Genomic DNA, 16,958 nt, shown 5'->3' on the forward strand with positions numbered 1-16,958 from the left:
TTCAAGATTCGTGCTTACCGCTTCAAGGTTTGTGCATATCAAGTTTGTGCAAATTTGAAAGCAAATCGGACAGCACCGATTGGGAATCTGATCGATTTTGGTCCGTCGGACCCGGCCGGCCCCCCTGGCAATTTGCAACATCTCTCTTTTTTTTTCTTTAATTAATGTGCCGGCCTTAATTTGTGAAATACATGCTCACCAATACAGGAGAAGTACATTATTTTTTAATTCAGTTCTGACAATTCTACTGTTTATGTTCTCACATTGTTAAAATAACCACTAATGTCCCTCATATTGTTATAGATTGCACTCATGCCTTGAGCTTGTTATTTTCTCTCATCTCCAAGAAAAAGTAGCTTTAATTAAATTGTTTCATGTGACAGAAAATTTTCCCACCTGTTACTTGGTGTACCTAACATTTTCTACATCTTTTAATTGGGGGATCTATAATCAATAAATAAGATCATGTGTTGGATATGAAAGTTGCCTCATGTACATGGAAATCACGAATTAATTTGTTATTTGCAGGATTAAATAGTCTATGGTACCACTACATTGGCAATATATATATATATATATGAGGTGCAATTGCTTCATATAACATGAAAATCTGATAATGATGCCCAATAAAAAATAACTTACAAGAAATGCAATAAATTAAAAAAGAAGTTATGGAGGCCTCTACAAGCTCAGGAACAAATCAACAAAGAAAGCCCCTAATACTTTATTAGGTCTTTCTTCCACATCATATTTGTTCGGACATTCCAGCAGTTAACTAATGCAAACCATGGTTCGCCTACCTATGTCCCCACCATCAAAGAAAACCCAAGTATTCTGTTCATCATACACAACTCAAATTTGAAAGAGAGAGAGAGATTGAGAGAGGCCAACATGGCCCAAGCAATTGTTTCTCATACGGTGAACAAGCTCGAAGACCTCATGCATGGAGACTCTGCATCCCTATATGGAATGAATGATGATATCCATTGGATGAAGAGAGAACTCAAGAAGTTGCTTTGCTTCTTAAAAGATGGTGATGCCAAACAAATCTGGGACGGAGAGGTCAAATCCTGGATTAAAGATGTAATAGAATCAGCGAATGGTGTTGAGGATTTAGTCGACAGCTATTTATTCCGTGCTAGCAGGTTTCCTCACTACTTCAGTTCTATTCATTCTCGTCGTAGTTTTTTCAAAAAGGTTAATGAAATAAAGCAAAAAATTAATGGCCTATCAGCTCAAAGGTTAACACTTGGCCTTGTTAATCTTGGAGCTCGCCGCTACATTCCCAAACAAATTGTAGATCCGGACGCCCAAAGTAGAGAATATGTTTATGTTGATGGTGATGATGATGCGAGTACTAGTATTGTTGGTTTTGGAGAGGAGAGGAAAGCAATACTAGGCCAATTGAAAAGTTCTGGTGACCGATTACTGGTTCTTTCTCTTGTCGGGGTATGTGGCGTCGGAAAAACAACTCTCGCAAGATCGATATTCCAAAGTGCCGATATTAAACGAATGTTCGTTTCTCGTGCTTGGGTATCGGTGACTAAACACTGTACAGTAACCGATATCTTGAAAAACACAATAAAAGAACTTGTTACAAGTCCCAAAAAAATCAAGGGCCAAACCTTGTCCAAATGTTCGAAATTGATTATTGATGAAGCAAAAGATGATCATAATTTGGAAAGTTGGAATGAGGAAGACATAAAATCAGCACTGCATGAGCTGATAAAACTAAAAGGGAAGTGCCTGATTGTCATGGATGATGTACACAGAAAGGAGATATGGGAAAGAATTCAAACAGCAATTGTTACTACAGATAATGGAAGTTGTGTATTACTAACAGCACGGTCTATAGAGGTTGGCAAATTTGTTGGCCAGCACACCAATCCACATGAACTCTGTATTTTAAATGAAAATGAGAGCAAACTCCTGTTTCTCAAAAGAATATACCCAGATGAAATCGTTCATGAATTCATGGATGATCTCAAAGAAGTCGGCGAAAGGCTACTCAGAATATGTGGGGGCTTACCCATGCACTTGGTGCTACTAGGCAGCCTTCTATCAAGGAAAGCAAAAATCGTCGGTGTTTGGTCGAAAGTGTTAGAAGCCTTGACCTTGCAATCCAGTGATATACTTGGTTTCTGCTATGATGAACTCCCTCTTGAGTTGAAACCCTGCCTTTTGTATCTTAGAGCATTTGAGGAAGGTAGTGAGATCAAGGCTAGCCAATTGAAAAGGCTATGGATTGCAGAATCTCTAGTGTTATACAAAGAAGGCAACCAAGAGAGGGAGCAAATAGCAAACCAGTACATAGAGGAGCTTAGCAAAAGATCCTTAGTGCAAGTCACTAAAAGGAAGTATAATGGAAACCCTTCAAGGATCCTAGTTCATCGCCTTATCCACAAACTATCTGGCAAAGTAACAAAAGAGAACAACTTCCTCAATGTTGAGGGGAGACGCTCAAAAAATCCCCCTTCCGATCCAGCTCCAACGGTGATAACTGCACGCCGCCTTGCTTTTCATGGTGCCATACCAAATACATACTTCGATCCGGTGACATCGGATCTAACAACTCCGAGCCTAAGAACATTTATGTGCTCTGGTTCATCAAAACTACAACACCGGCTTGGCCAACACCTCGAAGGATTGAAGCTGTTAACCGTGATTGATGTAGAGGGTGAAAAAAGGCTTTCAACTATACCGAGTGAGATCTCTAATTTGATCCATCTAAGATACCTTCGTTGGATCGTTCATTCAAACCAAGGGGTAAAAACTTTGCCTTCTTTAGAGAATCTCCATAATCTTCAAACTTTAGCAACAAATGCCACAATAACAATTGGAGATGGCCCGGATGGTTTAAAAAGCATAAGGTGTTTGACACATACCAAGTGTGGATATTTAGTGGCAAAGCAATTGATCAAACTCACTAACCTTAGAAGGTTGAAAATTACGTTCAACGAAAGGGTGATACTAAATCCATTTGAGAAGCAGCGCACACTCGAATCTCTATCTCTATACGGAGAAGAAGGGTCAATCCCGATGGAGGCCTTTACAGTGTTTCCTGCTCTACACAAATTAAAAATTTACGGAATACTGACTGATGCAAAACCACTTCCGGCTCATACTGTATTTCCGCAAGATCTTAAAAAGCTCACACTGGCTTTCTCTGGTCTTACCAAAGACCCCATCCCTACATTGGAAAAGCTTCCAAACCTCATGATCCTTTCTTTGGAGGATAGGGTGTATGATGGTAAATCTATGGTTTGTTCTGAGGGGGGTTTCCCTCGACTTTTGCGGTTGGTTCTAAAGAAATTGGAGAGGTTGGAAGATTGGGAGGTTGCATATGGCGCAATGAAAAAGCTTAGAAGCTTGACAATTGAAGGTTGTAGAAGGCTCAAAATGCTTCCTGAGGGGCTTCAACATATAAACTCTCTCAAGGAGATCAAGTTAATTCAAATGGGCAACATGGTGGTAATTGAATAAGCTGAATTCCATGTTGACATCTGTTGGTGATATTTTGTGAGATTTGATTTGTAAGTGATTCAATTAAACTTCCTGTTACTTTATTTTAGTGAGAAATCATACTATTATGCACCAAAATTTTCAAAGTCTGTAGATCCGGTACTTATCTGTGCATTACATGTTGAAATGAAACAATATATGTCCAATTAAATCCTCTGTGACAATAAGTTTTTGTCAGCTGTCCCAAATTTAACTATGAATTTTTACTCAAAATTTAATTATGAATTCTTTCCTTGTAGGAAAATTTTGGTCATTTCTGCGGATCTTTGCGTGCATTGTTGATATATATTACGAGCACTGCTTTGCCTTTTCCGAATACCCTTTTCCATTTTTATCTAAGTCTAATAAAAGAAATGCATGTAATAATTTTCATCTGGATTTTTTCAAATATGGGAATGATCCCTTTAATTATGTGGAATTGTAAAATTTGTTAAATGCAATAAGTTGTATAAATTAAGTTTTTCGGTTGTAATTAAGATTGCAGATGATATGACATGTAAATAATTGCTGGGTTTTTGGGATTATCAAATCGGTTGTATAAAAGCTTCTGATCCAGTGATGATTGGATTAAATTTTTTTAATGTATTGATTATTTGACAGACAATTGTTATACATATCTATCTATAATTGTAAAGATTTCCTTATTTCTTTTTTTAACTGGATTTTAGAAATTATATTCAGCCATTTATAACCTAGCAAAACAAATATGGAATGTAACTGTCGAAGATAGGAGGCAAATAATTGTATAACAAAATATCAAAAAAGCTTTTAGGGTTAATTTATTGTGTGCTTTTTAACTTTTTTTTTATTTTTTTATTTACCCTTTAAAACTTCAATATATTATATTTACCTCTCAACTCTTTTCATTCTTTCATATTTACCCTTTACACTCAGAGTCCGCATCGTCTGCATTAACTCAATTAATAAAGCATCTTTTGAGTTGATGCATCTCTGCCGTCTGATTTTAAACAAAGTCAATCTAGCCACAACCTATAATTCAAAGAGCTCTTTAATATCAGTGCGGATCTAATCCGCATGAATCTTAAATCGGATTGGACGATCCATATGCATTAACTAAATTTTTTTTTTTTGAGTTAATGCAGACGATACGAATTCCTTAGTCAACACACTTTAATTTTAATATTTCCGATTATACCCCTTCTTTATTTTTTCTCCTTCAATCAAAGCAACCATTTTTTTTAGTTACCACCCCAATAAATCAGAATTAAATGAATACCACCTGAATTACTAAATTTAAGATTCCGTCACGTTCGCACCATGTTTTTTAGTTACCACCCCGTTCCCGACGACCCATTCGCAAGATAGAAACAGAATCGATCTGATGTGTATATATGCTTAAACCTAATGCGTGCGCAGATCCAGAGTGCGAACGGGTCGGTGCACATATCCATCTTGCGAACGGGTCGATGCGCAGATCCATTTAGAGAAAGGGTCAGTCAAGCGGGTCAGGTCAGGAACGGGTCAGTCCGCAAATCCATTATGCGAACGGGTGGCAATCCGTCCGCAGATCCATGGTGCGAACGTGGCGGAATCTTAAATTTAGTAATTCGGGTGGTATTCATTTAATTCCGATTTATTGGGGTGGTAACTAAAAAAAACGGTCAAAGCAAATGAAAGGCATGTAAGAGAGACATGATGAGCTTTGTGCTTCGATAACCTGCTAATTCGATCATGAGTTTAGCCCAACACTCCTACTGGATTTAGAGTAGGGTGCTAAAATGCACTAACCACCATTGTCTCTCTTCTCTCTCCCATGCCTTTATTTGCTTGAATTGAAGAAGATGAAATAAAGGAAGGGTATAGTAAGAAATATTAAAATTAAAGTTTGTGAACTAGTGAGTGATAAATAAGAAAGAATGAGAAGAGTTGAGAAGTAAATAGAATATATTGAAGTCTTGAAGGGTAAATAAGAAAATAAGGAAGAGTTGAAGGACACAAGAAAATTAACCCAAGATTGTATCTCCAATGAGGCAAAGATAGCAATGTATGACAGAGTTTGATGAATTCTCGTGCAATGTTGGAAAATTTCCGGAATCCAGAACTTGCCAATTAATTTCAAAAGAATATCAAAATTTAATGAAGTAGATCTATTCTATATTATTACCAAATCGAGGCAAAAATCAAGTTCAACCATACTGGCGATCAATTTCATAATATCACCAAATTAATGCAAAAAAATCAACTTCAGATATGCTGCCTATCCAAAATAGATTGATCCAAAATCCCTCTCAAAGAGTTACTATATAAAAAGCTATCATGCAAATCGCACAATTTGAACCCCTAAACCCTGCAAAACTATTCAATCAAAAATGGCCATTGCTTCTTGTCCATTTGTTCTCGTATTTATTTTGTCGATTGTTTCCGTGCCGCATTTCATCAATGCTTCTTTTGTATCTCAGGCCTGCACAAAAGCAGCGGCTAGTAGTCCAACTATAAACCGCGACTTCTGCATTGCGTCTTTACAAGCGGACCCAAAGAGCGGGTCGGTCAACTTTGTCGGTCTCGCACAAATTGCCACGGAGCTTACCTCCAAAAATGCAACTAGCACAAAGGCCAAGATTAATAATCTGCTTGCAAATCCAGGAAATGGCAATGATAATATCAAGCCAGAGCTAAGCACCTGCCTAGATTTGTATTCTGGCATGATCGATCATCTCTCTGACGCTGCCAGTGCTATTAGTTCTTTCCGTTATGATGATGCCAAGACATACCTCAGTGCGGCTCTTGATGCACCAAGTGACTGTGAGGATGCATTTTCGGAAAAAGGCACCGGCTCTGTTTTGTCTAACGAGGATTCAAATGCAACACAGCTCTCTGCAATAGCTCTTGCTCTTCTAAACATATAATTCATAATTCATTTCTTATTTTCCTTTTCTTTTCTGAGGTTGTGGATGTGTGATTTGGGTAGTTGACTGTGGTCAATGTATCTTAATTAGGCAATCTAAATTATTAAGTAATAAATAACTAAAACATAAAAAGGGTATACGCTTACAAGAATTTTATTTCTGAAATAATTAATTTTCTAAATGGAATGGAAACAATATAATATGATATTTATTCTTGTCAGTCGTGTCTTTCAAATCTCAAATAACGCTATTTTTACATTTTGGGGCTTATATTGCTCTAAAACTATAAGAGACATTTCGTCAAACAGTTTGCATGCGCGTACAAGTCACGCATTTTTTTGGACAAGTTGAAGAAAACACCATAGAAACCAACACAATACCGCACAAGTGGCAAAACCAACTCGCCAGATTTTTGTAGAAACGAAAGGGGCAAGCGATACTGGCAGACAAATTTCATGTTTTATGTTTCATCGCTTTTTCGCGGCCTTTCTCTGTTCCTTCTGTAAGAATCAAAGAGAGAAATGAACCACCCTGAGTTTCTATCCAAAGATATCTAGCCTATTGGGCCTGGTTCTAGTCTGGGCTTGATACGGGCCTAGATCCAAGAAAATATAAACGTGTTCGCTAGCCGGGTTTAGCCTTTGTGAAACCATAATCGACGATTCTGATTTCTTATAGCATAGACCAACAGTCGTTTGTCCAATTGATGAGTACATTGACACTGTCAATATTTTATTTTCAAGAAAAAAACAAAGAATATCGGAAAATGAGTAAATATGAGCTCACTGTCTAAATATGCCTTGATAAATTAAATTGATAAAAGAGAACATACTTGCATTTGAACCCGAACAGAACAAAAACTGGTTTTAAAAATTTCTGTTCCATTTTGAAAAAGAATAAGAAACTTTCACCAATACAGCAGGCACAACAGATATATAAACAAATTCAAATTAAGCACAACTCCCGCCATTTCTATGTCAAAGTATGTTTTTGTGTACTTTTATTTTTTGGTTAAATTAAAATTTTAAAAGATAAAAAAAATTAATTATAGGGAGATAGAAATCTCTTTACGTCTATTAGAACTAGGGTGTTCTTAAGCTCACCAAAGTATTTGGTGACCTTAACTCCAAAACCCATCAAATTAATTTTAAATGACGAATCCGAACCGTTAGAACCCGCCTATCTTACGTGTGATGCGTCTACATGTGAAATTTTTAAACATTCGAATTAATTTAGTATAAAGTCAAGTAGTCAAAAAACGTTCAAAAAATGAATGCACTAAAATTAATTTATTAACCTTCTAATTTTGACCGATTGACTTTATACTAAACTAATTCGAATGTTTAAAAATTTCACATGCAGACGTATCACACGTAAGATAGGCGGGTTCCAACGGTTCGGATTCGTCATTTGAAATCAATTTGAATGGTTTTGGAGTTAAGTGTTTGGTGAGCTTAAGAACACCCTAGTTCTACTCTTATTTTAAATATATCTAATCACATTTGTTCTTTTTTATTTAGATTAAAAGGGGGGGGGGGGGGGGGGGGGGGGGGGGGGGGGAATGTCAGAATTACCCATAGGTCATGCTTGATGGTGTAAAACTGTACATAAAGCGATTTTTTTTTAAATAAGTTGCTCTTATCCTACCTGAAAGTGCTATTAAAATTACTTCTTATTCCTTAATTTTATTCCTCTTTCAAACATAATCATAAGAACTAATCAATCACAAACAGTCTGGACGTTTAAACACTCCATGTATAGGCCCTGTTTGGATACCTTTTAATTTGATGGGAACTAATGGATTTTGGGCAGAACCCATCAATTTTTTACAAAACCGTTTGTTTGCTCTTTTTTCATTCCCTTCGTTCCCACCATAAGTTCTCAAATAATTCCTCGAGCAGTGTAATTTTTCAATCAAATGAATCCGGACTCTGATTGAATTTTTTATTTCCCAATCTTTCTCTCTTTCTCTACTGTCCATCCACTGCATCTGCCTTTCTTTTTTACTTTATTAGCTGCCACATGGACTCTCTCCACTGTCTCTATCAATGTTCTAAATAGCTAGCTATAGCGGCACTATAGCTTTTTCAGACCATAAACGCTAAGCTATGAGATAAAAGTGCGATAACTTAGCTATGACCGTTATAGCTGTAATAGCTTACTGCTATTAGTGCTATGCGCGATGCTCTATTACTACCGCTATGCTACATGGATATTTTTTTTTGCAATTTATATGGGCTTCTATGCTTCTATTCCTATTTCTTATTTGTGATTTATTCTCTCATTCTATACCGAAAAATATTCAAATATTAATTCTTCCTTTTGATTGCTCTTCATATAGTATTCACTTGTAAAATTATTATCGTTCGTTTCAATTGAAAGCTGATTTTGATTATTATTATAATATATAAAATGTTTAAAATAAGTATACTGACTTCATTTTTCTTATAAAGTTAATTGCTCTTCATCTATTATACTCAAGGTTCTAAATAGCGTTTATCGCGTCATAGCGGGGAGCCTCCAAAAAAAGCTATAGTGAATAGCGACGCTATAGCGAAAGCTATGCCACATAGCATTTTTTTATTTTTATAAAAATTATATTATATATTTGTACTAAATATCAACATTATTTAGCTCATAGAACAATAAATAATACCAAATTGATTAAAAATATTATAATATTCATATTGAACCAATACAAAGTCCACATTGCGACTCAAAATATCCATAGCAATGCTAATATCATAAACTATCGATCTTTTTCTATTCAAAATATCTTCAACATCATAACATAATTTATCTTTTTTCTATTTAAATTTCAAAATAACCTAGAAATTGAAAAGAAAAAAAATTCATACTTCTAGTAAAATAAACAGATGATCCTTGAAGAAATTCTTGTTAGTTCCTAAAATTTCCATAATTTAGCAATTATTTATTTGATTTATCATCAATTAAAAAAAACCAAGAGAAAAATGAAAAAATTATTATAGCGGACTTGAATTTGATATAATGTAATATTCATCAAAATTAAACAATATCTTCACCATTTATTTATTTTAAAGCCCATATAAATTGAAAAAAAAAAAGCTCATGTTGCATAGCGTGCACTATTTGCGCTATACGCTATGCTCTATAGCGGACCGCTATTACCGCTATAGCGTCCGTAGCTCAAATAGCGTGTGTTAATGCTATAGCTTAGCGTTTAGAGTCCAAAAACGCTATAGCGCGCTATTTAGAACACTGATTATAATATGTCATATTATGAAGTATGAACTATTAAATAATGTTACTTTTTTTCTTTCTTATTTGCATAATTAATAAAAAAAATATAGACTTATATTAGTTGTCATTTAGTTGTTACCTCAATTCTTCAATATTGATCATGTTGATAATTAGTAGAAATATAGAATATAAAATTAAAAAAAAAAAAAACGCTATGTATGATAACTTCTGCTATAGCTATGCTATTCGCAATAGCTTTTTTTTTTGTGTCTCCGCTGTGTCGTTATAATCGCTATTTAGAACCTTGTTATCTATACAAAATAATTCTTGAATACTTTATGAGTCTTCTCCACTTTACACAATACAAGAATAAAAAATGAGTATTATATATAACTAGGTGGACCTTGTTTAAATTAGGCATGTGGGACTAACATTGATGACAAATTCAGACATCGTTTTTTTTTTAAAAATTACAGCTATTTTTTGCGTATGTTGTACAATTTTTGTTTTATTTAAGTTGAAATTGATTTTTCAAATAGTAAAAACCAACCTTCTATAATAGTTTTCAACCAAAATTAAAAAGATGCATATTTTTATTTTATTTCTAGCAAATTAAAAATTATTAATTATCAATTGCTAATTTAATTTAAATTTCTTTTATTGAATAACAAGTATACGAGCAAAAGCATTGTTATAAAATAATAACTAATAAGTATTTTTATATTATTTATTTAATTTAATTATACTAATAATTATTAATAAGAATAATTGTGTTGATATCAAGCATTTTAAAAAGAAAAATAGAATTTCTCACAACTAATTCCACCGAACAACCGAACACTTATTTCAAAAGTGGATTTCTATTTCCGTCAAATCCCATCCCGTGTAATCCCATGACAGACGAACAAGCGTCCATCTTTTGTTCTTTGCAAGGGCAAACATAAAATAACAAATTTGTGAATAATTTTCGAACTATATATTTACAAACTAAATAATGATATATATGAAAACTTGAGTTGGACTATAGTGCATTACAATGTATAGGTTTTCTTAATTTTTTTTTTTAAGTTAGTGGTTTTAAATGCCTACTAACAATTTTATTGATAAAAAATATATATTTACAATCTATCAAATGACCGTAATGTCTAAATCTACTCTTTTATTCTCATGAAAATCTTTAAACTACTCTAATATTCTAATCTATTTTAATTATTATAATACTTTAATCTCCATCTCGCTCCACGACCGGATCTGCTTCTTCGACCGCCGCCGCACTCCGACAACAACTGGATCTACTCACTGTCGTGCTCCAGTCGAGATGTTGTTCACCCTAACACCATATCGCTCCACGACCGGATTCGTTTCTTCGATTGTAGACGCGCTCTGACAACGATCAGGTGTACTCACCATCACTATATAATCGAGATAGAAACTCTACGCTACAAGCTCCGACAATACCGCACTCTCGGCTTCGATCGGTCCCGATTACTCCCCTCTCTCTCGTTCTCCTCTTTACTCAAAAAGATAGAACCGAGAGAAATGGAAGATGTTGTATCTAAAAACTTTTCATTAATTTGATCTTATTATTTGACCTTAATTAATAATAATCTCAATTAAAATCTTATTCCTTACTAGACATTATAAATGTCTTACTATCTAAATCTAATCTAAATAAATTGAAATCTGATTGTATAAATTTTAAATCAAGCAATTAGAAATACAATTATGGTAAATATTTAATAATGGACTTATTTGTAATATAAAATAAATTGAGGGTCACTGGCAAATAAATGTCTAGGGTCATCGGTGAAAATTACCATAACATTAATGTTAACCCTTAATTGCCGCATAATCACTTAGTCTTATATATATCCGAATGATGTGAATTATTATAATTGAATGATATAATTAATTATTACAGCCAACAAAACTGAAAGGCTAACTAATAAATGATCTTATAACTGCCGTAGTAATTATAAATCATGTATAACTATCTTGACTATTCTGTTGATCATTCAGAGAAAATAAATAGAATAATATGTTACAATTATTTTTTTTATTTTTTTTTTAAAAGTGGTGAGCCACCGATTTCATTAGAAATCACAAAATTATTTTGGCTTCAATCTCCAACCAAACTGGAGAGAGAAACGCATACAGTATGAAAAAAAACCCACATAGGCAATACACAGTATCATGCCTAGCCAAATATTCAACACAACAAAGCCATGCTAATGTAAGCATCTAATAGCAAAAGACCGGAAAAAAAACCACAAACTAATCATTGAGGAACTCTAACCCAAGCATATGGATTAAATCTTCCTGTGCCAGCATAGGGTGCTCTACCTCTAGCGTTCGATCCCCCTCTTGAATCGTTGCCCTTAGGCCTACTATAATCAAATCATGAGAAGACAAGTCATTAGTGTCAAAAGGCATAATTAAATATAGGTTAAGCAAAGAACCATTATTTAAGGTCTTACACCAAAATGTAACTAAATCAATAATTTTGGAGTCAATGGCCTTTAAAGTAGACATACGAGATTGTTGGAAACAAAGCTTATTTCTTACAAGCCATAAACACCAAAGCACAGCTCCTCGAACAAGCTCTACCAATGGTTTATCCTTAAGGGGAATAGAGGCATTCAGAAACCATATATCATCCATAGTCAAACCCTCAAACAGAAAGTTATTATGTTGAGCAATCCAACTCCATATTTGAAAAGAGAAGGGGCAATGCACAAATAAATGATCAGTAGATTTGAATGAATTACAAAAATGACATGATGTATTACCTATCCAACCTCTATGAGTAAGATTTTCTTTGGTCAACAGTTTATTTCTTTTGAGAAGATAGAGAAAAATTTTGATCTTCAGAGGAATTTTAGATGACCAAATAGATGTAAATTCAAAATTGGGAATACCTCCATATTCAAGCCACATATAATAAGAATGAACTGTGAACTTATCTATAGAAGACCACCTCCATAATAAAGTGTCATTTAAAAGGGGGTTAAGTCTACAATTATTTAAATGAGAAATCAGGTTATGCCACTCATGAAAAGTGACACCTGTTAGTTGGCGTGTGAAAAAGATATCTAAAAAATCATGTTCTAAAGCCTCACTAACCAACAAATCAGGATCTTGAGCTATAAGAAAGAGAGTTGGATATAAACAAGCTAAAGTATGTTCGGAACACCATCGATCTTTTCAAAATAAAATGGTAAGACCATTACCCAAAGATCTGGCTAGCCCAGTATTGACTACATGGGCACCCTTTAAGATACCTCTCCAAAAAGGAGAGCAAGTGGAAGAAAAACCTGTGTGGCCATACTTAGTCAGAACTATTGATTTCCATTTACAACTAATATTTGGATCTTTAAACCTCACCCACCATTTAGCAAGCAAAGACTGGTTAAGACGTTTTAAATCAATTAAACCCAAATCTCCCTGTGATTTACTTTTACAAACAGTTAACCATGAAACTAAATAGTATTTCTTTCGCACTAAATTACCCCCAAACCAAAGACATCTCTGTCTTAATTTATCAATTCACAACCTAATTTTTGCTGGCATAAGAAAGACGGACAACCAATAAAGATGTATGGCAGACATGACAGAATTTAAAAGTGTTACTCGCCCCCCATATGACAGAAGCTTCCCTTTCCAACCTTGAATGCGAGATTCGATTTTATCAATTATAGCTTGCCAATCTAACATAGTAGGTTTTTTAAAATGTAAAGGCAATCCAAGATAAGTAATAGGTAAAGATGCAATTTTACAACCAAACAAATCTGCCAAATGTATTCCTTCTTGATCAGTTAAATTAAATGGTACCATTTCTGATTTTTCATAATTAATTCGCATACCAGAAAGATTCTCAAAGGCAATCAAATGTAATTTAAGGGCCTCCACCATTCGAGAATCAGCTTGAAGAAATAATAAAGTATCATATGCAAATTGTAGGTTCAAAACTGGACCAACATTGGCAGAATTACCAATACCAGATATAAACCCTGCTGACTGGATTTGTTGTAACGATTTATTTAAAACATCGGCCACTAAATTAAAAAGCAAGGGAGACAGAGGATCACCCTGTCTTAAACCTCGTTTCCATTTAAAATAAGGACCTAGTGTGCCATTAAAATTAATACAAGTTTGTCCACTGCAAATGATAGATTTTATCCATGCAATGAATAAAGTCCCAAAACCCCTAGCTTGAAGGACTTCAAGTAAGAAATCCCAATTCACTCAATCAAAAGCTTTTTCGTAATCAAGCTTAAAAAGAATGCCCTTTAGTTTTTTTTGGTGGATATGATGCAAAACCTCATGTGCACAAGCTATATAGTCAGTAACCAATCGACATTTGATAAAGGCAGTTTGAGAATCATCAATAAGATAAGAAAGAACCTTACCAAGTCTATTAGTAAGTACTATGTTACAATTAATTTATTCGTTAAATATTTGAATAGATAGTTTCATTCAAGAGATACCCTCATTAATTAGGAATTAATGTATAATTCTATTCGTTGGAAGATTTACTAGCTAGTGTTATATATTTGCATCAGAATTTGGTTGATATGCACTAATTCTAATTATGTGATACGAATTATTTGGTGAATATAAAAATAATAAAAACGAAATGTGGGGGGTATATAGAGAAAATCATACAATTATTATAATCAATTTTATTGATTGATTTCTGTTACTGATCATGATAACTTATATTAATTTGGGAATTTTAAGATAAATGATTTTTACACTTCACTGAAATGATTAATAAGATACTATTGAGTATCTCATATTGAAAATGTGGGGGGTTTGAATATTTAAAGAAATATTATATTAACCCTATGATATGTATACATATCATAAATATACATGAATATTAAATACATGTCCTTTATTTAATGAGCAAAATGATATAATGATAAGTTTGATGAGAAAACAGAAATGTAATTATATGAAATAAAGAATGCTCATTTAGTTGATCATGATGACTAATATGTATTTAATTATGATGTTATATTTAAAATATAATTAAGTGAGATGATATTGTAGTTATTGAGAATTTAAATGCTCATTGAAATATTTAACTCATGCTATAATAAACATGTCATGTGAAATATTTAACTCATGCTATAATAAACATGCCATGATAATATACATGAATAATAATATATTTGATTAATTTTATATAGCATGATACTATGATTAATTATTTAAATTTATTAATAAACCTTTAAAGATTATTACTAATCACAAATAAATAAAGTAAAAGGAATTACTTACAAACTTAAGAAATGAATGATAATTCATTGTCATGAAAATGTTGATGATGGACTACAATTAAAGTCTATATATATAAGTTTCGTCAAGGGGGATGAGTGTTAGCCCTAATTGGTCATCTTGCGGTGACAATCCAATCTCTTATAGGCGCTTCCTTGAAACAGATTCAATAGGTAATAACAAGCTGATAAGTTGACTAAAAGAGCTCACATTTTTAAGGAGCATTGACTCCAACTCCATCCCTTTGGTGAGTGTGCTCTATGTAGATGATAGGATAAGCAATTTAGCTCTTAATGAGGACTAAGGCGGTAATTTCCATTGGATATGAATCTACACATATCCTTGGTAGATAACTCACCTATATGATATTATGATAGTGTTTGTAATGGCCGCGATGCGAGGCATGGGTAAGCCTTTAAGACTCTCATGAAAAATTCAAGACTTGCGTAAGGCCATTAATGCGCGTATCGCGATGAGAAGCTCCATATTGTGTGTATGGTGGTTGAATTTTGAATAAAATGAACGGGTTCAAGACATAGTTCACTTTGTTTCCTCTAAATTAAATCTATCGATACTAAATGAAGTTCAAAGTTTCTAAACTACTTCATTGATGCACAATATTAATATCCAACAATTTTGAGTTTTGTGGGGGATTGTTGGAACTTTATTTGAAAACTCAAAATTCCAACTCAATATTTTATATTTGATTCAAATATACATTTGCAATATTTCCAAATTGGAGGGTTCAAATGTAAATCTCATGTCCATTCATTTCATTTTCGTTAATTACTCTCTAAATTGATTCATAATAAAAGGAATAATAATTAGCCCAAAGAACACTTGAGCACCGTTTAACCTTTGATTGATTATACATTAATATTCTTTAATAGCCTTATATTTTGGATCCGTTTCTTTTCCTCGTTTTCAATTCTTATTTAATTATCTCAATAATTAAATTATGATCTATGCTGGATATTGCGGAGTTATCGTCAATTGCTTCCATGGCGTGCCTAAGGAGCAATAATCCCGTATTATCTTGGTTGTGGTTTCATCTTGCATGATGAGACGGAATACACTTAAGGAAAGTGTTTCGTACACGATCCGGGGAACTCTATTTCCATTTAATTTATTTTAATTAATTTCTAACTATCCGAATATTCTGAAAATTTATACCAATAGTTGTATTGAGAATAAAAACAACAAGAAATAGAAAGAATGAGGTTGAATGGAGAGAAGGGAGAGGTTGGGTGGCGGCTGCCAAAACCTAATTTTGAGTTGCCAAGGGAAGAGAAAATTCACTTCTGGAAGAGCGAAAAGGTCGCTCAAAACATGTTAGAATTAACTCTCTTGTAGAAGTAATATGTTCTCTTAAACATTAGACCGTAAACAGTTAATTTTGTTTTTCAAATACTCGATCCAAACTGTTCAACTTGAACTTCATATTAATGTGTTTGGAGATTAAATTTTACATTTCTTTTTAGCAAGGTTCTAACTAGCGCGCTATAGCGCCGCTATAGCGTTTTCAGACTATAAAAGCTATGGCGCTATTAGCGCTATTTGGGCATAGCGCTGTTTTTTTAATCAGTCCGCTATGACGCGATAAACGCTATTTAAACCTTTGCCTTTTAAATTGTTTGTTATTTTATTTTATTTTAATCGTTGTGCTACTGCTGACATTTCCTCCAGTGTAGTACATGCCAACTCTTCATAAGCTTCATGGATGTGTTCTTTTGCGTATAGAAAAAATATATATATGTATTTGAGAAATTATTTGGTGGGTGAGGACAAGTTTTGTATCGAATTCTTACACTAATTTTAACATATTATTTATGAATTTATTTTCTAAAGCATAAAATTAAAGTGTGATCTTGTATAACTTTTTAATTTGTGAATTTATTTGAGAAATGAACCACTTCGGAGATTTACAAATTCCTTTTTATTGCCGGATCGGAAGTGAATAGATTGCAATTGCATCCATCAAATGGGAGGGGCACATCATGACGTGGTACTTTATTCTTTAGTAACGTGGTACTTTATTCAAATTACGGATTTTCATGAAACTCT

General features: G+C 33.6%; 1 protein-coding gene across 1 annotated transcript; it reads left to right on the forward strand.

Annotated features, from left to right (window-relative positions):
- Window positions 1-602: 602 nt before the first annotated feature.
- LOC144567372 (putative disease resistance protein At1g50180) lies at window positions 603-3,978 on the forward strand. Its single transcript, XM_078317496.1, has 2 exons — window positions 603-3,533; window positions 3,762-3,978. Exon 1 carries the CDS (start codon window positions 892-894, stop codon window positions 3,481-3,483), a length of 2,592 nt encoding a protein of 863 aa, XP_078173622.1. The 5' UTR covers window positions 603-891; the 3' UTR covers window positions 3,484-3,533; window positions 3,762-3,978.
- Window positions 3,979-16,958: the final 12,980 nt, after the last annotated feature.

The sequence above is a fragment of the Carex rostrata genome, chromosome 16, assembly GCF_964058835.1.
Source record: "Carex rostrata chromosome 16, lpCarRost1.2, whole genome shotgun sequence".
Classification (NCBI taxonomy): domain Eukaryota; kingdom Viridiplantae; phylum Streptophyta; class Magnoliopsida; order Poales; family Cyperaceae; genus Carex; species Carex rostrata.